Source organism: Cetorhinus maximus, chromosome 23, assembly GCF_964194155.1.
Source record: "Cetorhinus maximus chromosome 23, sCetMax3.hap1.1, whole genome shotgun sequence".
Taxonomy (NCBI): domain Eukaryota; kingdom Metazoa; phylum Chordata; class Chondrichthyes; order Lamniformes; family Cetorhinidae; genus Cetorhinus; species Cetorhinus maximus.
Window position 1 is genome coordinate 7,667,523 of NC_135901.1, and position 21,800 is coordinate 7,689,322.

General features: G+C 45.7%; 4 protein-coding genes across 6 annotated transcripts in view; 2 read left to right on the forward strand and 2 right to left on the reverse strand.

Annotated features, from left to right (window-relative positions):
- The window catches only part of LOC144698197 (uncharacterized), a 510,286-nt gene that overhangs the window by 30,029 nt on the left and 458,457 nt on the right, over window positions 1-21,800 (forward strand). The gene's annotated exons all lie outside the window — the stretch shown is intronic.
- The window catches only part of LOC144698215 (uncharacterized), a 186,576-nt gene that overhangs the window by 25,262 nt on the left and 139,514 nt on the right, over window positions 1-21,800 (forward strand). The window lies entirely within an intron of this gene.
- LOC144697764 (uncharacterized) overlaps window positions 1,339-21,800 on the reverse strand; it is a 35,980-nt gene continuing 15,518 nt past the window's right edge. Inside the window, exon 5 of the mRNA XM_078569765.1 lies at window positions 1,339-2,623. Coding sequence (XP_078425891.1) covers window positions 1,482-2,623 — 1,142 coding nt within the window. The 3' untranslated portion in view covers window positions 1,339-1,481. The remainder of the gene's footprint in view (window positions 2,624-21,800) is intronic.
- The window catches only part of LOC144698216 (uncharacterized), a 500,519-nt gene continuing 487,427 nt past the window's right edge, over window positions 8,709-21,800 (reverse strand). The window contains exons 3-4 of one of the 2 annotated variants that reach the window (XM_078570191.1): window positions 14,652-14,751; window positions 8,709-10,069 (exon numbers count right to left, since the gene is read on the reverse strand). In XM_078570191.1, coding sequence (XP_078426317.1) covers window positions 9,366-9,971 — 606 coding nt within the window. In that variant the 5' untranslated portion in view covers window positions 9,972-10,069; window positions 14,652-14,751 and the 3' untranslated portion in view covers window positions 8,709-9,365. The remainder of the gene's footprint in view (window positions 10,070-14,651; window positions 14,752-21,800) is intronic. The other variant, XM_078570192.1, reaches the window with a different exon arrangement.

Here is a 21,800-nt window from a genome sequence, read left to right on the forward strand (position 1 = left end):
CTCCTATCACTGCTTGCTTGTTCCTACAACCACCCCACCCTCAACTTCTCTCCCCCCGCCCCCCCCCCACCTTAAACCAGCTTATATTTCACCCCTCTCCTAACTATACTTCAGTTCTGTTGAAGGGTCATGTGGACTCGAAACGTCGACTCTTTTCTTCTCCACCAATGCTGCCAGACCTGCTGAGTTTTTCCAGGTAATTCTGTTTTTGTTTTGGATTTCCAGCATCCGCAGTAGTTTTTTGTTTTATCTCTGTGGGGCCGGGGCCTGGGCTGGTGACTGACGTGCATCCCGACCAATAGCGAGAGCGCGGGCAAAGGCTGAAGGACCGAGTGGGCGGCAGGTCCTCCGCTGAGTACTCATTGTGACGTCAGCACAGGACACGGTCTCAGTCCGGAAGCAAAATCCTGCAGATGCTGCAAAAGCTGAAATAAAAATCGCGAGTGCTAGAAATGCTCAGCAGGTCTGGCAGCTTCTGCAGGGAGAGAAACAAGGTCAACCTTTCAGCTCCAGAAGTTAGAGAGGTGGGGTAAAAAACAAAAGAGGGCAGGTCTGTGGAAGGCAGGAGAGATTATTCAGCGAAAGGGATGATGGTGCAAGGCAAAATGAGATGGTGATAAAGAACATAGAAAAATTCCCAACACTGGAGAAGGCTTTTCTGTATCTAACCGGTGCTTTACCTGTTCTGGGGAGTTATCGACCTTTATCCTCCACTTAAACAATCTCCTGCTATTACATATCCAACTTCCATCAAGCTTAACCCTTCATTTATACCTCCGTAACATCACTCGTCTCCTCCCCCGTCTCAGCTCATCTGCTGCCGAATATCTCATCCACGCCTTTATCACCTCCAAACTCGACTATTCCGACACCCTCTGGCTGGTCTCCCACATTCTGCCCCCTGTAACCTTGGGTCATCCAAACTTCTGTCACCCTATGTCTTAACTCACAGACAGACCCTCCATCTCCACAACCCCCTCCTCTAATTCTGGCCCCCTGTGCATCCCCCATTTCAATCACTGCACCATTGGTGGTCGTGCCGAGAAGCCCTAGAATAGACTGCAGGGCATGATGGGAGAAGGGAGAGAAACTGGAGAAAGATGTGAGTTCAGGGCTCAGGTAAGGAGGAACTTTGGAGACAGTTTGGCCCGGTGCACTAGTATAAGGGAGGGAAGCAGCAGAGGCAGCTGATTGGATTGTTTCAATCTTAGTGACAAGGAAATTCCATGATCTCCTCATACTTGTTGGAAGGTGAGGATGGAGGAGACGGGGAGTGAGAGAAACCTTCGAAAGTAATTAACTTGTGTTAGAAATATTAGAAAGATTCAACACAATGTATTCAACACAAAGCTGATTTATTTGACTTTTATCTAAAATATTAGCCCATGTAACTGTGTTGGAAATTATTAACATCAGTAGAAACAGACCCAATGAACACGGTTCAGTCCTCTGTGATTTCCAGCAAAACCCAATCACTCTAGTTACTTATGAATTCGCCGGTGTCTCATTAGGTTGGATGATTGTGTGAATCTCTTTCCACACTTGGGGCAGATGAACGGTCTCTCCCCAGTGTGAACTCGCTGGTGTGTCAGTAGGGTGGATGACTGAGTGAATCCCTTCCCACAGTTGGGACAGGTGAACGGCCTCTCCCCGGTGTGAACTCGCTGGTGTTCAGTGAGATCAGATGATGTCTTGAACCCAGTCCCACACTGAGAGCACCTGAATGGTCTCTCGTCAGTGTGAATACGTTGATGGCGCATCAGTTCCCCAGAACTCTTAAAACAGTTTCCGCAGTCCAGGCATTTAAAAGGTCTCTTATCAGTGTGAACACGTTGATGGGACATCAGCTCCCTGGACTTTTTATAGCACTTTCCGCAGTCTGGGCATTTAAAAGGTCTCTTATCAGTGTGAACACTCTGGTGATTCAGCGGGGTGGATAACTGAGTGAATCCCTTTCCACAGTCAGAACAGGTGAAAGGTCTCTCTCCAGTGTGAACTCGCTGGTGTGTCAGCAGGTTGGATGACTGAGCGAATCCCTTCCCACAGTCAGAGCAGGTGAATGGCCTCTCGCCGGTGTGAACTCGCTGGTGTTCAGTGAGTTGAGATGACTGTCTGAACCCAGACCCACAGTGCAAGCACCTGAATGGTCTCTCGTCCGTGTGAACACGTTGATGGAGCATCAGGTCCCGGGAACTTTTAAAGCACTTCCCACAGTCTGAACATTTAAAAGGTCTCTCGTCAGTGTGAACTCGCTGGTGTGTCAGCAAGTCAGATGACCGAGCGAATCCTTTCCCACACTTGGAGCAAGTAAATGGTCTCTCCCCAGTGTGAACTCGCTGGTGTCTCAGAAGGTTGGATGACTGAGCGAATCCCTTCCCACAGTCAGAGCAGGTGAATGGTCTCTCACCGCTGTGAACTCGCTGGTGTCTCAGCAGACTGGATGACTGAGTGAATCCCTTCCCACATATGGAGCAGGTGAATGGCCTCTCTCCAGTGTGACTGCGTCGATGAGTTTCCAGGTCAGATGGAAATCTGAATCCCTCCTCACAGTCTCCACGTTTCCACAGTTTGTCTCCACTGTGAACGGTACTTTTTCCTTCCATGTTCAAAATCCGATGATATTCTGGTTACAACAAATTGGGCGACTCTCTCAGATTCTGATGTGATGTTTGGTTTGAGTTTCCTGACTGAAAAATTCTCCCCTTCTAATATCCTGTGAAATTGATTTAAAACAGAAAAAAAGGGAGTGAGAGAGAACCCACAGAAACACAAAGGCAGGTTGTGAAATTGAACTTAATGATTCTGGTAATTTTTGGGGCCAGAACTAGGAAAAAATTACCATGAAAGCTGTCGGATTTTTTGTAAAAACCCAACTGGTTCATTAATGTCCTTCAGGGAAGGGAACCTGCCTCCAGTCTGGGCTACACAAGACTCTGGCCTCTATGAGAACACTAGGGGAAGGCGGTGGCATAGTGGTTTTGTCACTGGACTGGTAATCCAGCGATCCAGGGTAATGCTCTGGGGTCCCGGGTTTGAATGCTACCACAGCAGATGGTGAAATTTGAATTCAATAAAAATCTGGAATTAAAAGTCTAATAATGACCATGAAACCATTGTTGTTTGTCGTCAAAACCCATCTGGTTCACTAATGCCCTTTAGGGAAGGAAATCTGCTGTCCTTGCCTGGTCTGGCCTACATGTGACTCCACATTCACAACGCGGTTGACTCCTAAATGCCCTCTGAATAAGGGATGGGCAATAAATGCTGGGCTAGCCAATGACACCCACATCCAATGAATAAAGAAAAAGAAATAGGAGCAGGAGTAGACCATAAGCCCCAATGAGCCTGCTCCGCCATTCAACATGATTGTGGTTGATCACAGAATCTTTACAGTACAGAAGGAGGCCATTTGGCCCATCGAGTCTGCACTGACGTGCTGAAAGAGCATTCTACCTCATCCCACTACCCTGCCTTATGCCGTAACCTCACATATTCTCTCTCTTCAAGTAGCAATCCAATTCCCTTTTGAATACCTCGATCGAACCTGCCTCCAACCATCCTCTGGGTAAAAAACAAAATTCCTCACATCACTTTTACTCCTTTTGCCCATTATTTTGAATGTGTGCCCTCTAGCTCTTGATGCACTCATGAGTGTGGCAACAGTTTCTCATTATTTATTCTGTCCATACCCCTCAGAATCTTGAATACCTCTATTTAGTTTCCTCTCAGCCTTCTTTTCTCCCAGGAAAACAGACCCAACCTCTCCAATCTACCCTCGTAGCTACAGTTCTTCATCCCGGCAATCAAGAGTTAATCGACGGGATGGGGAGGGCAGACAGGAAAGTGCAGTTGATGCCACAATGAGATCAGCCATGATCTTATTAATGGTGGAACAGGCTCAAGGGGCCAAAAGACCTACTCCTGCTCCTAATTCTTGTGATCTTATGAGACAAAGTCCCGTCTTCACACTGAGGATACTGTCCATCATGTTGTGAGGCACTATCACTATGCTAAATGAAATAGATTCAGGATGGATCTAGATATAAATGGGCATCCATGAGGTGCTGTGGATCATCAGCAGCAGCAGAATTGTATTCAGCCACAATCTGTAACCACATGGCCCACATATCCTTTACTCTACCATTACCATCAAGCCAAGTGACCAACCCTGATTCAACACGAACTGCAGGAGAACATGTCAGAAGCAGCACCAGGCATTCCTAAAACTGAGATTCCAATCTGGTGACCCTATACCATGAGACTACATGCATTCTAAACAGTGGAAGCAGCATGCTTGAGACAGGGTGAAGCAATCCCAAAAACAATGGATCAGATCAAAGCTCTGCAGTCCTGCCACATCCAGTCAGGAAAGGTATGGATAATTAAACAACTAACAGGAAGAGTAGGCTCCACAAACATCACCATTCTCAATGATCCCAGCATATCAGTACAAAAGACTGGGTTATGTGTTTAGTGATCCTGGGACTGGGTTATGTGTTTAGTGATCCTGGGAGACTTCCCTGGATCCCGAGTCTAGGAGAGACAACCTGGAAGGTATAGGGAGCTGGGACTTGTCTGTGAGAGTAATTGAAGGCACGAGAACTGAAATAATCTAGAGTTAGAAAGGAGAAAAGACTCCAAAAATGGAGCAGTTAGCAACTGGACATCAATTAATCTTCTCTTATGTTGGAGAAATAAAGGTCTAGATAGTGTGCCTGAAACAATATTAGTTCATCTTGGTCTTTAACACCACTTTCCCGCACGCTCTCCATTTCCCTCGAATGCCTGAGAGACCAAAAATCTCTCCATCTCAGCCTTAAATATATTTAAAGATGGAGCATCCAGAGCCTTCCGGGATGGAGAATTCTATGTGACAAGAGAAAAAGAGAGAGAGAAGTGGGAGAGACACAGAGAGAAAAAATGAGAGAAATGGGATAGAGAAAGAAAGAGAAATAGAAGGGCACAAGAGAGACAGAAGAGGGTTGGAGAGACAGGGGCAATGGAAAGGCATTTTAGAGACTGACAACTGAACCACAATTTGATAGAATCTCCCAAACCCTGAACCTCCACCATCTAGAAGGACCAGCGTAGCAGGTGTATGTGAACACCATCACCTCCAACTCACACACTGTTCTGACTTGTCTGATATCCAGGACTGGATGAGCAGAAAGTTCCTTCATTCAAATATTGGGAAGATGAAAGTCATTGTCTTCATTCCCCAATACATACTCCGCTCCCTAGCCAACGGCTCCATCCTTCTCCCTGACAACTCTGTGAGGATGAAACAGACTGTTCGAAGCCGTGGTGAAATATTTCACCCCAAGATGAGCTTCCAAGCACATCCACATCATCACCAAGACCGCCAATTTCCATCACCCGACTCCACTCTAGTCTCAGCTCGTCTGAAACTGTCATCCATTCCTTTGTTATTTCTAGGCTTAACTCTGGCTGGAGGTTCTAGATTCAGGGGACACAGTCTCAAAATAAGGGGCAGGCTATTTGGAACTGAGGTGAGGAGGAATTTCTTCACTCAGAGGATGGTGAGTGTTTGGAATTCTCTGCCCCATAGGGCTGTGGAGGCTCAGTCGTTGAGAATGTTCAATACTGAGATCAATAGATTTCTACATATAAAAAACATTGGGGATAAGGGGATAGTGCCAGAAAATGGTGTTGAAGTAGAAGATCAACCGTGATCTCATTGAATGGCAGAAGGGCTCAAAGGGCTGAATGGCCTATTGCTGCTCGTATTTCTTATGTTCCTTCCTAAAGCACTTCCAGCCGGTCTCCCACATTCAACCTCCCCATAATCTTTAGTTCATCCAAAACTCTGCTGCCCGTATATTTACTCGCACCCAGTCTTATTCACCCATCACCGCTGTGCTCACTGACCTATGAAAGTTCCTGTTTAAGAAGCACCAACATTTTAAATTTCTCATCCTTGTTTTCAAGTCCCTCCATGGTCTCACTCCTCCCTATCTCTGTAATCTTCTCCAGCCTCACATCCCACCCAGGTCTCTGCAGTCTGCTCATTCCGGCTTCCTGAGCATTCCCGATTTTAATCGCTTCATCCTTAGTATCCACATCTAAACTCAAAGGCCATAAGCACTGGAATTTCCTCCATAAACCTCTCCGCTCTCTTTCTTTCTTTCCTCGTTCAAGATTCTCCTTTAAACCTACATCTTTGACCAAACTTTTGGCCATCTGCCCTCTTACCTCTTTACATGATTCTGTGTCAAATGTTGCTTTTTAGCACATCTGTTAAACCTGGGAAGGTCTATTACATGAAATGTGCTATACAAACACACATTGTTGTTGTTGATTTGGACATATATCGCTGTTCCTTCAACATCACTGTAACTCTTTATCTAACAGCATTGTGGGAGCACCTTCACCACACGGACTGCAGCGGTTCAAGAAGGTCAAACATCATCTTCTCCACAGGTAACTGGGGATGGGTAATATCTGCTGCTGGTCTTGTGGTCCTGGGCAGGTGAGTGGGACCAGCTGATTTGCTCTTGCAGAGAGCCAGCACAGGCAAGACGGGCTGAATGACCTCTGTCTGTATTGTAAACATTCAATGATTCAATGATAAAGAAACGACTCTGGAGACCAGGGACCAGCCTCTGGAACCAATGTCCAGCCTGATACAAACCGGCTCTTCCTTGATCTGGGAGCTGCGGCCCCGCTCGGTGCAAACGGGGGAGGGGGACCGGTCAGTTTATTTCCGGGGTTTGCGGTTTACACAACATGTTTCCGGAGCCTCTCCGTCCACCCGCCGGATCCATCGCTCCCTCCGCCCCGCCATCCCCCCCTTTACCCATTGTGGACCCGTCTCCCCATCGCCATTACCCGCACTGCGCATGCTTCAGTCACAGTCCGGTCCCGCCCCCGCATTCACTCCGATTGGTTGGAGGACCAGCCCCGACGCTTGGTCCTCCAGTCCCGCCCCCTCTTCCTATTGGTCCGGAGCTGCCGTCAATCACCCGGGCATTGTGACGGTTTCAAACGCTGAGAGCGGCCACAGACTCAGCCTGACTTGCTGATTCTTGGCAGCATTTTCTGTTTGGGAATTAGAGCTAGAGATGGATGGTCAGTTCCCCTCTGTCCGGGGGGGATTCACGCTCATTTCCCCAGTGCAGTGATTATCACGTTTACTTTATATGAAAAAGTCCCTGGTTCAATCCCGGCTGGAAACTTTGTGTTTAACATTGTTACTGATGAGGAATTAACAGTGAGTTTAGTTTCATGTTCAACAGGGTGACAGTTCCTGTTGTCTCATTCTTTAAAAGCTCCATCTTCACCTTTAAACAGGTAACGATAAGTGAGGGAAAACTGATCCACAGTGACCCCAAAAACAAGATACCGCAGATGCTGCAAATCCGATCTCAAAACAGAAAATGTTGGAAACACTCAGCAGGTCAAACAGCATCATTCTCAGTGAATGTTTCACGTCGCTGAACTTTTATCCAAACTGGAAAATTTCCCAGATTTAACAGTTTATGAACAAGTCCAGAGTCAGAGAAAACAGGGGCAGACAGAAGGAAACAACAAACGGTCTTGTGACAGGATGGAAGGCTGGAGAGAGTAAATGATAAAGGGGACAATGGTGCAAGGCAACATTGGGTGACCAGACAATTAAAGAAACTAATGGGACAAGTAAACAAATAAGACAGGTTCAGAGGAGGGATAAATGGTAACAGCAGAGCCATTACCAGCATCTACTGCCCTAAAAATGGGAGTGATGTTTATGATATGAAATTATTAAAATTAACGTTGAGTCTGAAAGGTTGTAAAGTGACTAATCAAAGACGAGCTGCTGTTCCTCGAGCTTCTGTTGGGCTTCATGCGGCAGTACAGGAGGCCGAGGGCTAAGAGGTCAGACTTGAAGTGAGGCTGAGAATTAAAACAGTAGATGAGAAGCAGCTCAGGATCACACTTGCAAAGTGAATGGTGATTTTACATGAAGCAGTCACCCAATCTGGATTTAGTCTTCACAGTGTATCGGAGACCACAACGTGAGCAGTGAATACAGAATACTAAATTGTAAATAGTACAAGTAAATTAGTGTGTCACCGGGAAAGTGTGTTTGGGGACCTGGAACGTGGAAAGGGAGGAGGTGGCAATGAATCTGTTTCAATAAGTTTGTAACAGGCCAATGCACAGTTGTTCTGCTGTGCTTTGTATTTTAATGGGAATTATCAAATGTTTTTACCACTATGATCTTGGCTGGTGGACTATAATGTCTTCGCATTTCTCTGTTGATCTATCCAGGAGGGCTGGTGTGGTAAGAAGGACTTGTCTGTAAAATACAGTCACTGTCTGTAAAATACAGTCACTGTGAGCGTGATAATGGAACATTTGTATATCAAAGGGCAGTGATACCTGATCACCTATCGAGTGAGTGCGTTTGTAACAGTGTAACTCAAATAATTACAGCTACTGCAGGAGATTCTCTGGCTACAAGTCAATAAGGAAGGAATCAGGACCATGCAGTCCCACCCAGCTGGACACCAGTGAAAAGGCATTGAAGGAGGATGGAGTGGTCATTGGTGTCTGCTGCCCTTGTCCTTCTAGGTGGTAGTGGTCGTGGGTTTGGAAGATGCTGTCTAAGGAGCCTTGGTGGGTTGGAGGTGAGTACAGAGGAGACGGGAGAGGGATGCACTTAACTTGTGTTATAGATATTAAGAAGACTTGGCACACTGTGTGTTTAACACAAAGCTGATTTATTTTTATTATATCCAGAACGTTAACACCTCTAACTGGCCTGGAGTTTATTAACATCAGTAGAAACAGACCCCAATGAACATGGTTCAGTCCTGGATGCGAGTACCAGAAAAATCCAATTACTGTCGTCACTTGTAAACTTGATGGTGACTCAGCAGTGTCCATGACCGAGTGAATGTCTTCTTAGACTCGGAGCAGGTGAATGGCCTCTCCCAGTGTGAGCTCTCTTGTATCTCAGCACGTGGGATAACTGAGCGAATCCCTTCCTACACAAGTAGCAGGTGAATGCCTCTCTCAGTGTGAACTCGCTGGTGCACATTGAGTTGAGATGATCGCTTGAACCCAGTCCTGCGGTGAGGACACCTGAACAGTCTCTCGTCTGTGTGAACACGTTGATGGGACATCAGGTCCCTGGAACATTTAAAGCACTTCCCTCAGTCTGGGCATTTAAAAGGTCTCTCATCAGTATGAACATGATGATGAGCCATCAGTTCCCCAGAACTTTTATAGCACTTCCCACAGTCTGGGCATTTAAAAGGTCTCTCCCCAGTGTGAACTCGCTGGTGTGTCAGCACATGGGATAACTGAGTGAATCCCTTCCCACACATGTAGCAGGTGAAAGGTCTCTCTCCCGTGAGAACTCACTGGTGTGTCAGCACATGGGATAACTGTGTGAATCCCTTCCCACACGTGTAGCAGGTGAAAGGTCTCTCTCCCGTGTGAACTTGCTGGTGTCTCAGCAGGCTGGCTGAACAAGTAAATCCCTTCCCACACATGTAGCAGGTGAACGGTTTCTCGCCAGTGTGAATTCGCTGGTGTACAATGAGGTGAGATGGTCGCTTGAACCCAGTCCCACAGTGAGAGCACCTAAATGGTCTCTCGTCAGTGTGAACACGTTGATGGAGCATTAGTTCCCATGAACTTTTATAGCATTTCCCACAATCTGGGCATTTAAAAGGTCTCTCCCCAGTGTGAACTCGCTGATGCCTCAGCAGGTTGGATAACTGAGTGAATCCATTCCCACACTCGGAGCAGGTGAATGGTTTCTCCCCAGTGTGAACTCGCTGGTGTGTAATCAGCTGGGATGATTGAGAGAATCCCTTCCCATACACGGAGCAGGTGAACGGTCTTTCCCCAGTGTGAGTGCGTCGATGAGTTTCCAGCTGACATGGGTAACTGAATCTCTCCTCACAGTCCCCACATTTCCACGGTTTCTCTCCAATTTGAACAGTGCTTTTTCCATCCATGTTCAAAATGCTATGCTGTTCAGGTTACAATGTATTGGGCGACTCCTTCAGATGCTGTTTTCTGACTGCAAATCCTCCCCTTCTAATATCCTGTGAAACTGATTTGAAACAGAAAAAGGGAGTGAGAGGGAACCCACAAAAACACAAAGGCAGGTTGGGAAATAGAACTGAATGAAAAGAGAGCGAGAGAGAAATAAAGAAAGAAAACAGGGGGTAAAGGAGAGAGATTTTATATACATATACAGCTTGACCAGAACTGTGTGGGAATGTCCAAAACCCTCAACCTCCACCACCGAGAAGGACCAGGGTAGCTGGTGTATGTGAAAACCATCACCTCCAAGTTCCCCTCCAAGTCACATACCGTCCTGACTTGTACGACATCCAGTGCTGGATGAGCTGAAATTTTCTCCATTTAAATATTGGGAAGACTGAAGCCGTTTTCTTCAGTCCCCACTACAAACTCCATTCCCAGCCACCGGCTCCATCCCTCTCCCTGGAAACTGCCTGAGGCTGAACCAGGCTGTTCACAACCATGGAAAAATATTTCACCCAAAGACGAGATTCCAAGCACATCCACATCATCACCAAGACCGCCAATTTCCACCTCAGTAACATCGTCCAACTCCACCCTCATCTCAGCTCATCCTCTGCTGAAACCGTCATCCATTCCTTTGTTCCCTCTAGACATAACAATCCTAACACACTCCCTGCTGGCCTCCCACATTCAGCCTCCCTGTAATCTTGAGGTTATCCAAAACTCTGCTGCTCGTGTGTTTACTCGCATCAAGTCTTGTTCACCGTTCACCCCTTTGCTCATTGATCTTCAAAGGTTCCTGGTTAAGAAGCAGCAAAATTTAAAAATTCTCATCCTTGTTTTCCTCCCTGGCTGTGATCATCCTTATCTCTGTAGTCAACTCCACCCGCTGTCAAGATGGTATAATAATGCCTATAATGTTATTGGAAATTATTTAAAAATAGAGTTTAGTGGTGTCTGTGTCTAAGTGTGTGTGTCTTAATTGGATTAAAGCCAGCTGGTCTAGAGGCTTTGATGTATAGAAGATAAGTTGGTTTGAAATGGTAATTAGATAAACATAGAAGGTGAGATGTAAAGGGGCCAATTTGCGTTTTTAAGTAGACCTTTCAAAAGAGGTGAAATATTACACCTAACCAGGTGAAGCTCAGAAACAATGTCTTTATTTTTTTCAAGGCTTACTAGTAAAGTGAGTATTATGAAAGGATTTTATTGTTAGTAGGTTTAAAGTTAAAAAAAACCGAGTGACAATGCAAATTTGCATTCAAAGAGGAAAATATATATAAAGGAAGAGAAGGCTGTTGGTAAAAGGAGGAGGGATTCTAAGATCTAAAGCCTCCAGCCTCTAAGCCTGTCTGCAAGGACCCAGTGCTGAAAGAAACTCATATTGAATGTGACTTTCCAGGGAGTGCTTTGCCAGGGGTCATAGAGTCATAGAGGTCTACAGCACAGAAAAAGGCCCTTCGGCTCATTGAATCTGCGCCAGTCAAACAAGTACCTAATTATTCTAAAACAAAAATAAAAACAGAAACAGAAATACCTAGAAAAACTCAGCAGGTCTGGCAGCATAGGCGGAGAAGAGTACAGTTGACGTTTCGAGTCCTCATGACCCTTCAACAGAACTAAGTAAAATTAGGAAAGGGGTGAAATATAAGTTGGTTTAAGGGGGGTGGTTTTGTTGGGACAAGCAGCTAGTGATAGGTGGAGATAACCAAAAGCTGTCACAGACAAAAGAACAAAGAGGTGTTGAAGGTGGTGATATTATCTAAAAGAATGTGCTAATTAAGAGTAGAAGACAAGACAGATAAGGTACAGATAGCTCTAGTGGGGGTGGGGGAATACTAAAAGGTAGAAATAAACAATGGTGGAAATACATTTAAAAATAATGGAAATTCGTGGGAAAAGAAAAAATCTTTTTAAATTATAGGAAAAAAACAAAAAGGAGGGGGAAGAAATGGGAAGTGGGTGGGGATGGAGGAGAGAGTTCAAGATCTAAAACTGTTGAACTCAATATTCAGTCCGGAAGGCTGTAAAGTGCCCAGTCGGAAGATGAGGTGCTGTTCCTCGAGTTTGCATTGAGCTTCACTGGAACAATGCAGCAAGCCAAGGACAGACTTGTGGGCAAGAGAGCAGGGTGGAGTATTGAAATGGCAAGCGACAGGGAGGTCTGGGTCATGCTTGCGGACAGACCGAAGGTGTTCTGCAAAGCGGTCACCCAGTCTGCGTTTGTTCTCTCCAATGTAGAGGAAACCGCATTGGGAGCAACGAATGCAGTAGACTAAGTTGAGGGACATGCAAGTGAACTGCTGCTTCACTTGAAAGGAGTGTTTGGGCCCTTGGACGGTGAGGAGAGAGGAAGTGAAGGGGCAGGTGTTGCATCTTCTGCATTTGCATGGGGAGGTGCCGTCTGAGGGGGTTGAAGAGTAGGGGGTGATGGAGGAGTGGACCAGGGTGTCACGAAGGGAATGATCCCTACAGAATGCCGCCAGGGGGGGTGAAGGGAAGATGTGTTTGGTGGTGGCATCATGCTGGAGTTGGCAGAAATGGCGGAAGATGATCCTTTGAATGCGGAGGCTGGTGGGGTGATAAGTGAGGACAAGGGGGACCTCATCATGTTTCTGGGAGGGAGGAGAAGGCGTGAGGGCAGATGCGCGGGAAATGGGCCGGACACGGTTGAGGGCCCTGTCAACTACCGTGGGTGGAAAACCTCGGTTAAGGAAGAAGGAGGACATGTCAGAGGAACTGTTTTTGAAAGTAGCATCATCAGAACAGATGCGACGGAGGCGAAGGAACTGAGAGAATGGGATGGAGTCCTTAATCCCATTTTCCAGCCCTAGGCCCATAGCCTTGTATGCCATGGCATCACAAGTGCACATCCAAATACTTCTTAAATGTTATGAGGGTTTCTGCCTCTACCACCCTTTCAGGCAGTGAGCTCCAGATTCCACCACCCTCTGGGTGAAAAAAATTCTTCCTCACATCCCGTATAAACCTCCTGCCCCTTACCTTAAATCTATGCCCCCTGGTTATTGATCCCTCCACCAAGGGGAAAAGTTCCTTCCTGTCTACCCTATCTATGCCCCTCATAATTTTATACACCTGAATCATGCCCCCCCTCAATCTCCTCTACTCCAGGGAAAATAACCCCAGTCTATCCAATCTCTCCTCATAACTAAAACTCTCAGCTCAGGCAACATTCTGGTAAATCTCCTCTGCTCTCTCTCTCTAGTGCAATCACATCCTTCCTACAATGCGGATTCCAGAACTACACGCAATACTCTAGCTGTGGCCTAAGCAGAGTTTTATACAGTTCCAGCCTAACCTCCCTGCTCTTATATTCTATGCCTCGGCTAATAAAGGCAAGTATCCCAGATGCCTTTATAACCACCTTATCTACCCGTCCTGATACCTTAAGCGATTGGTGGACATGCACACCAAGGTGCCTCTGATCCTCGGTACTTCCCGGGGTCCTGTCATTCATTGTGTATTCCCGTGCCTTGTTTCTCCTGCCCAAGTGCATCACCTCACAGTTATCCGGATTAAATTCCATTTGCCACTGATCAGCCGATCTGACCAGCCCGTCTATATCCTCCTGTAATCCTCACTATTTACCACCCCACCAATTTTCATGTCGACTACGAATTTACTGATCAACCCTTCTACATTCAAGTCTAAATCGTTTATATATGCCACAAACAGCAAGGGATCCAACACCAATCCCTGTGGAATCCCACTGGACAAAGGCATCCAGTCACAAAAACGACCATCACCCTCTGCTTCCTGCCACTCAGCCAATTCTGGATCCAATTTGCCAAATTGCCTTGGATTCCATGGGCTCTTCGTTATCTGTCTCCGATGCGGGACCTTATCAAAAGCCTGTTTAAAGGTCTGTTTAAATCTGTGTTTTACTGTTGCCTTAACTGGAGTGTAACTGAGAGTCAGGTTAATTAGGAGATTTTTGTAGTTTTTATAGCAGTAATTTTGTAGACATATGTATGTGCTTAAAATCTTTCTTGTATTAATAAATGTCTAATTTAGTTTTATAAAAAAAACCCGAGACTCAGTGGTCTTATTACTACTGAATTCAAAGCCTGCATCTCAAAACATACAAATTGCAAAAATGGGTTATGACAGTTGTTTCAAGTTTCCTTCCGGGATTTGAACAACTCAGCATTTACCATTGGATGTGTCATAATCCCCACACAACCCTCCACTCAATGGATTTCCTCCCTGGCTGCGATCATCCCTATCTCTGTAATCTCCTTCACCCACAGAACCCCCTGAAACATTTGTTCATCTACCATCGGCCTCTTTAATATTCCAGATAATAATCACCCCACCACTGGGGGTGCTCTTTCAGTTGCCAAGACCACAAGGGTTTTAAATTCCTCCTTAAACCTCTTCGTCTCCCTATCTCAGTTTCCTCCTTTAAGGTGCTCCTCAAAACCTATCTCTGACCAAACGTTTGGTCACCTGAACTCATGTCTGCTCATGAGGCTCAGTGTCAAATTTTGCTGTGTAACATTTCTGTGAAATGTCTTGGAATATTTTATTACATTAATTTGTATTTATATCACACTTTTGTCATTGACTTGGACATATATCACCATTCCTTCATCATCACTGGTGAATAACCTGTAACTCCTTACCTAAGAGCATTGTGGGAGCACCTTCACCACACAGGCTGCAGCGATTCAAGAAGGTCAAACATCATCATCTCCACAGGTAACTGGGGATTGGTAATATCAGCTGGAATGTATGAAGAGAGAAACAAGGTTAACATTTCAGGTTGTGCAAAATAAATTACATGGAATTACAATGATGCAGAATTTGATGGTTAATATAAGTTCTGAAACATGAGAGAAATGTACAATCGCACCGGAAAAACAATTCCTGACTGTAAGACGCTGCAGGAAGATAAAACTGGGAAGTCGGCAGCACAAGGTCGAGGGATGAACAATGGTGGAAACCTCATTCAGACATGGTTGCTGAAGTAACAGTAAAATACTAAACACAGCTCAAACACACTCAGAGACAGAGGAAATTAGATAACAGCAAAGAGGTGATCAGGGAGGGCAGAGGTGAAACAGGGCAGTGGAAGGACATGGATTAGATCCACCAGTCCAAGAGCCATGGAACCCCTTACAGACAACACAGCATAGCACTAAAAGCTCTAAATTCTAGATGAATGGTTAACTAAGCCGACAAGTGAAACAATTTCGGTTTTCAATTTTAAAATCTCCTGCTGGAGCCTACAGGTGTAAAAATATCAGAAGCACTGGAGTCGGAGAAAAATCTCCCAGTTGAGGAAATACCCAGGGAGCGGAGGTGATGTCACTGAGCAATTGTTGGTGTGTGATGACATCACAGACACGAACACAGAACATCTGGGTCTGTGCAAACCAGTGGTCACCACACATTATGAAGGATGTGAGGGTCCTTGAGAGGGTGCAGAGGAGGTTTACTAGGATGGTTCCAGGGATGAGGAATTTTAGTTGCAAGGTTAGGTTGGAGAAACTGGGGTTGTTCTACTTGGAGCAAACGAGATTGAGGGGAGATTTATAGAGAGGTACAAGTTTATGGCAGGTTTACATGAGGTAGATAAAGTGAGTTGAGATGAGTGCTTCAATCCAGTCCCACAGTAGGAGCACCTGAACGGCCTCTCACCAGTGTGAATTCGCTGGTGTGCGGTTAGTTCAGACGACTAAATGAACCCGGTCCCGCAGTGAGAGCACCTGAATGGTCTCTCATCAGTGTGAACATGTTGATGGGACATCAGTTCCCCAGAGCTTTTATAGCACTTCTCACAGTCTGGACATTTAAAAGGTCTCTCCCCAGTATGAACTCTCTCATGTCTCAGCACATGAGACAATTGAGTGAATCCTCTCCCACACACATAGCAGGTGAACGGTCTCTCACCACTGAATTCGCTGGTGTACAATGAGTTGAAACGATCCCCTGAACCCAGTCCCACAATGAGAGCACCTGAATGGTCTCTCAACAGTTTGAACAAATTGATGGTACATCAGGTCCCCAGAACTTCTGTAGTATTTCCCACAGTCTGAACATTTGAAAGGTCTCTCCCAGTGCAAACCCGCTGGTGTGTCAGCAGGTTGGATAGCCGAGTGAATCCCTTTCAAAATTCGGAGCAGGTGAACGGCCTCTCCCAAGTGTGAATGCGTCGATGAGCTTCCAGCTCAGACAGGTAACTGAACCTCTCCTCACATTCCCCACATTTCCACTGTTTCTCCCCACTGTAAACGGTGCTTTTTCCTTCCATGTTCAAAATCTGATGACATTCAGGTTACGATAAATTGAGCGACTCCATCAGATCCTGATGTGATATTTGCTTTGAGTTTCCCAACTGCAAATCCTTCCCCTTCAATACTCTGTGAAGTTGATTTAAAACAGAAAAAAAAGAGAGTGAGAGAGAACCCACAAAAACACAAAGGCAAGTTGTGAAATTGAGATAAATGAATCTGGTAATTTGTGGAGCTGACACTAGCAAAAGTGACCATGAAAACTGCTGGATTGTCATAACAACCCAACTGGTTCACTAATGTCCTTCAGGGAAGGAAACCTGCCACCGAGACAAAGGGGAGGCAGAGAGTGAAAGAGAGGGATTTTATATATCTACAGCTCGACTAGAACTTTGACAGAATCTCCCAAATCCTCAACCTCCACTAACTAAAAGGATGAGGGGAGCAGGTGTATGTGAACACCATCACCTCCAAGCTTCCATCCATGGACTGCAGCAGTTCAAGGAGATGGCTCACTCCCATTTTCTCAAGGGCAATTAGGGATGGGCAATAAATGCTGGCCCAGCCTGTAACTTCCATAAATGAATTTTAAAAAACCCGAGTCACACACTGTGCAGATTTGTCTGACATCCAGCACTGGATGAGCAGAAATCTCCTCCACTTAAATATTCCTGCCGCTGGGTCAAAATCCTGGAACTCCCTTCCTAACAGCACTGTGGGTGTTTCTACACCACACGGACTGCAGTGGTTCAAGAAGGCAGCTCACCACCACCTTCTCAAGGGCAATTAGGGATAGGCAATAAATGCTGGCTGAGCCACCAACGCTCACATCATTGCCTTCAGTGTCTACTACAAATTCCACTCCCTAACCACTGACTCTCTCCCTCTCCTTCGCAACTGCCTGAGGCTGAATCACACTGTTCACAATCGCGAGATGAGCTTACAGCCACATATCCGCAACAACACCAAGGCCGCCTCTTTCTGCCTCAGTAACATCACCCGACTCCACCCTAGTCTCAGTTTATCTGCTGTTGAAAGCGTCATCCATTCATGTGTTACCTGTAGTCTAAATTATCCTAATGCATACCCAACTGGCCTCCAACATTCAACTCCGTCCTTCCACCCCCAGAATCTTGAGGTCATCCAAAACTCTGCTATCCGTGTGCTTACTCACATTCAGTCTTGTTCATACATCACCCCTGTGCTCACTGACCTACAAAGGCTCTCATTTTAAAAGCACCAAAACTTTAAAATTCTCATATTTTCCTCCATGGTTGTGAGGATCCCGATCTCTGTATTCTCCTCCAGCCACAGCCCTCGCCAGGATCTCTACACTGATCTAATTCCAGCCACTTGAGCATTCCCGATTTTAATCGCTCCACCATCAGTGACTGTTCCTTCAGTTACCTAGGCCACAGCTTTACGCCTCACTCTTCTTCTTTAAAATACTCCTTAAAACCTACCTCTTTGACAAAGCTTTTGGTCACCTGCCCTAATATGGCTCATGTGGCTCAGTGTCAAACGTTACTTTGTAATATTTATGTGAAATGCCTTGGAAAATTTTATTATGCTAAAAGCATAATTATTGTCACTGCCTTGGACATATATCGTTGATTTGCCTCATCAATTACACTTTGTAACTCAAAGTGTGAAGCAGCTTGATGGACAATTGTCCTCAGTCTGTCATTGGGAACCTTTCAAAAAATGCCCACAATAAAGATGGCGGCCGCGCATGCGGCCCGCCCACAATAAAGATGGCGACCGTTACCTCGGGGCTGGAATCGGAACAAAACTGCCGTCCTGGCTCCGTGCAAAAGTGGGAACGCTAAGGTCTTTTTCGGGGTTTTGCAGATTACGCAACATGTTTACGAACCCTTTCGGCCTACCCACCGGATCCATCGATTCCTCTGTCCCCCTACTTTTCCCCTTACCGATCCGGATCCTACAAATAATCGTCTCTCCATCGCCATTTCTCGCTATGCGCATGCTCCAAAGTTTTCCCCACTGCGCCTGCGTACTGCTGTCCGGTGATGTGGATAGGGGATATTGCCCACCGCGGGGGATGATGGGTGAAGGCGTCGCCATTGAAAGTACAAATTATTGTATCGCGATTTGTTTTCCTGGCGTGGTACGGAGACTGGGGCCGGAGGATCAAATAATAAACTTAGGAAACAAATTAAATCGTTATATTATATTGAAACTATTGGAGAAAACTCTGAAGGAGAGAATCTTTCGCCACTTGGAGAGGCAAGGTTTGATCAGGGATAGTCAGCATAGGTTTGTCAGAGGGAGGTCATACCTAACAAATTTGATTGAATTTTTTGAAGAGGTGACCAGGTGTGCAGATCAGGGTAGTGCAGTTGATGTAGTTTATATGGATTTCAGCAAAGCCTTTGACAAGGTTTTGGCTTGTAGGAGGCAGAGGGTGATGACAGAAGGATGCTTTAGTGACTGGAAGCCAGTATCCAGTGGCGTACCACAGGGATCTGTGCTTGGTCCCCTATTATTCATCATTTATATAAACGACATAGATGACTATGTAGGGGGTAGGATTAGTAAGTTTGCGGATGACACAAAGATTGGCTGGGTGGTTAACAGTGAGGTTGAGTGTCTTGGGCTACAGGAAGAAATAGACGGGATAGTCAAATGGGCAGATAAGTGGCAGATGGAATTTAACCCTGAAAAGTGTGAGGTGATACACTTTGGAAGGAGTGATCTGACAAGGAAGTATTCAATGAACAGCATGACATTGGAAGTTCTGAAGAACAAAGGGACCTTGGTGTGTGTGTCCATAGATCTCTGAAGGCGAAGGAGCATGTTAGTGGGGTGGTGAAAAAGGCATTTGGGACACTTGCCTTTATCAATCGAGGCATAGGTTACAAAAGTAGGGAGATCATGTTGGAGTTGTAGAGAACCTTGGTGAGGCCACAGCTGGAGTACTCTGTGCAGTTTTAGTCGCCACATTATAGGCAGGATGTGATTGCACAGGAGGGGGTGCAGAGGAGATTCACCAGGATATTGCCCTGGGATGAAACATTTAAGTTATGAAGAGAGGTTGGATAGACTTGGGTTGTTTTTGTTGGAGCAGAGAAGACTGAGGGGTGACCTGATCAAGGTGTACAAGATTATGAGGGACATGGACAGGGTGGATAGGGAGCAGCTGTTCCCCTTAGTTGAAGGGTCAATCACAAGGGGGCATAAGTTTAAGGTGAGGGGCAGGAGGTTTAGGGGGGATGTGAGGAAAAACTTTTTTACCCAGAGAGTGGTGACGCTGGAATGCGCTGCCTAGGAGGGTGGTGGAGGTTGCCTCTCATCCTTTAAAAAGTACCTGGATGAGCACTTGGCACATCATAACATTCAAGGCTATGGGCCAAGAGCTGGTAAATGGGATTAGGTAGGTAGGTCAGGTGTTTCTCACGTGTCGGTGCAGACTCGATGGGCCGAAGGGCCTCTTCTGCACTGTGAGATTCTGAAACCCAACTGCGCGGATCCTCCATTATCCAGCAGAAAGAAGGAGAATGTGATTTAGTGGAAAATAGAGAATCTCCAAAGAGCAGCAATAACAGCAAAATCCAACCCCTACAGTCACATATGAACTTACTGGTGCCCCAGCAGGCGGGAAGAACAACTGAATCGCTGTCCACAAAGACAACGTTTAAAAAGCCTTTTTCTACCAGGTGGGAAAATTCAGTCAATGTTTTCACACGTGTAAATTATCTGAATGGTCTGTCACGATGTGGCTATGCTGCCGTGTCCTGTCAGCTCTGAAAATCCTCCCCCCGGTGCAACTACACAAGAGTTTCCATCTTAAATGGCAACGGAATCACTCCTCACAGTCAACAACAACAAAAATCTGCATTTATTTTACACCTTTACTTTAATAAAACATCCCAAGATGCTTAGCATGGGTGAAATTGTAGCAGTGTTTTTGGGACCAAATTAAAGACAAAAACACAATTTCAATACAATTTTAGCAACATAAATCTGTGGCTCTGTTAAATGGTTCATCACATTGTATAACATTCCTATGGTTGTAAAACAGCAGATTATCTGGCTCAGTATGATCTGTGCTTTGGTAGATCTGCTGTGAATATAACACATAGGGAATAGCTACGCATTTCAAATTTGTTCTATCACATACATTTACTTTAATCAAATGTCTTGAAGCTGATGGTCTCCCAGGCTAATTTATTCAAAAGCCTTAATAACCAGTGTTTCTTGTTTCCCATTTTTTTTTCTACAGCTCCAGCATTCATCTGACCCCATTGTTTTTTCTCACTTCAGTTTTCAATCACTGTTGTCTTCAATATCCTTTTTCATAATCCACTTCCCATCTATGTCCACCCAACTATTCAGATTTTGTTACAAAAGCTGGTAACGATGTGAAATGTGTCATGCAGCCTGATATTTAACACTATTTTGGGTGGTGGGGATTGATTATTGAGTACAATTCATGCAAGATGTATTCCTTCTTAGGGAGTCCCATCTGAAACATTAACCATCACATGAGGTTTAAATGGGAAAATGTTTTTTTATCGAGACCAAGGAAGCGCAAAAATTATCCCAAAGTTCATGGCCATGAGCATGGGTGTCGAGTCCACACAGATGAAGCACAATTGCCAGTTGGTCCTCACCAGCAACAAGAACTCCCACTCCCCATCATCCCCCAGACCCCTCAGCACAGCTCCTGGCCTCTCCCTGCCATTTGAAGCTCCTCACATCTGCATCCTGTTGTTGTATCAGGTGATTAAACACAGCTCCGCACTGTGTCCAGGAATTCCTTCCCATAATGTGCAAAAGCACTCAGTCACTTCAAACACATCAACAAGACAATAAGTAATGGTGGAGGCACTGAAATGGCAGAAGCTGGAACCGCGGTGAGAGCAGGAAAGTGATAGCATGAAGTTAGAGGGAAGGAGGAGTAAGATGTGTCAGTGTGAAATTGGAGGGGGGGGAAAGAGGAATGTCAGTGTGTGGATTCCTCTATCATAGCCTTTCCTCGTCCTCAGAATACAACTGTGATTTGAAGGTGTTTCGAAACAGCAACGCGCCATGCAGTGGAAGAACACCAATTTATACCTGGGTCTGGCAGTTCCTCCAGGGTTTAATAACCTGCTGCCTCCAGCTCTGTCAGACTGGGGCTGTGGCAACTGGTGAGGGAACCAACAAGAGCGAAAATCCTTGAACTTATTCTCACCGTTCTACCTGTCACAGATGCATCTGTCCATGATAGTACTGATAGGAGTGACCCCACATGGCCCTTGTGGAGTCAGAGTCCCACCTTCACACTGACGATTCCCTCCATCGTGTTGTGTGGCACTGCCACTGTGCTAAATGGGATAGATTCAGAAGAGATCTAGCAACTCAAGACTGGGAACCCATGAGGCAGTGGGAGCCATCAGCAGCAGCAGAATTGTATTCAACCACAGTCTGTAAACTCATGGCCCAGCATATCCCTCACTCCACAATTACATCAAACCAGGCGATCAAGCCTAGTTCAATGAAGAGTGCAGGACAGCAGGTCAGGAGCAGCACAAG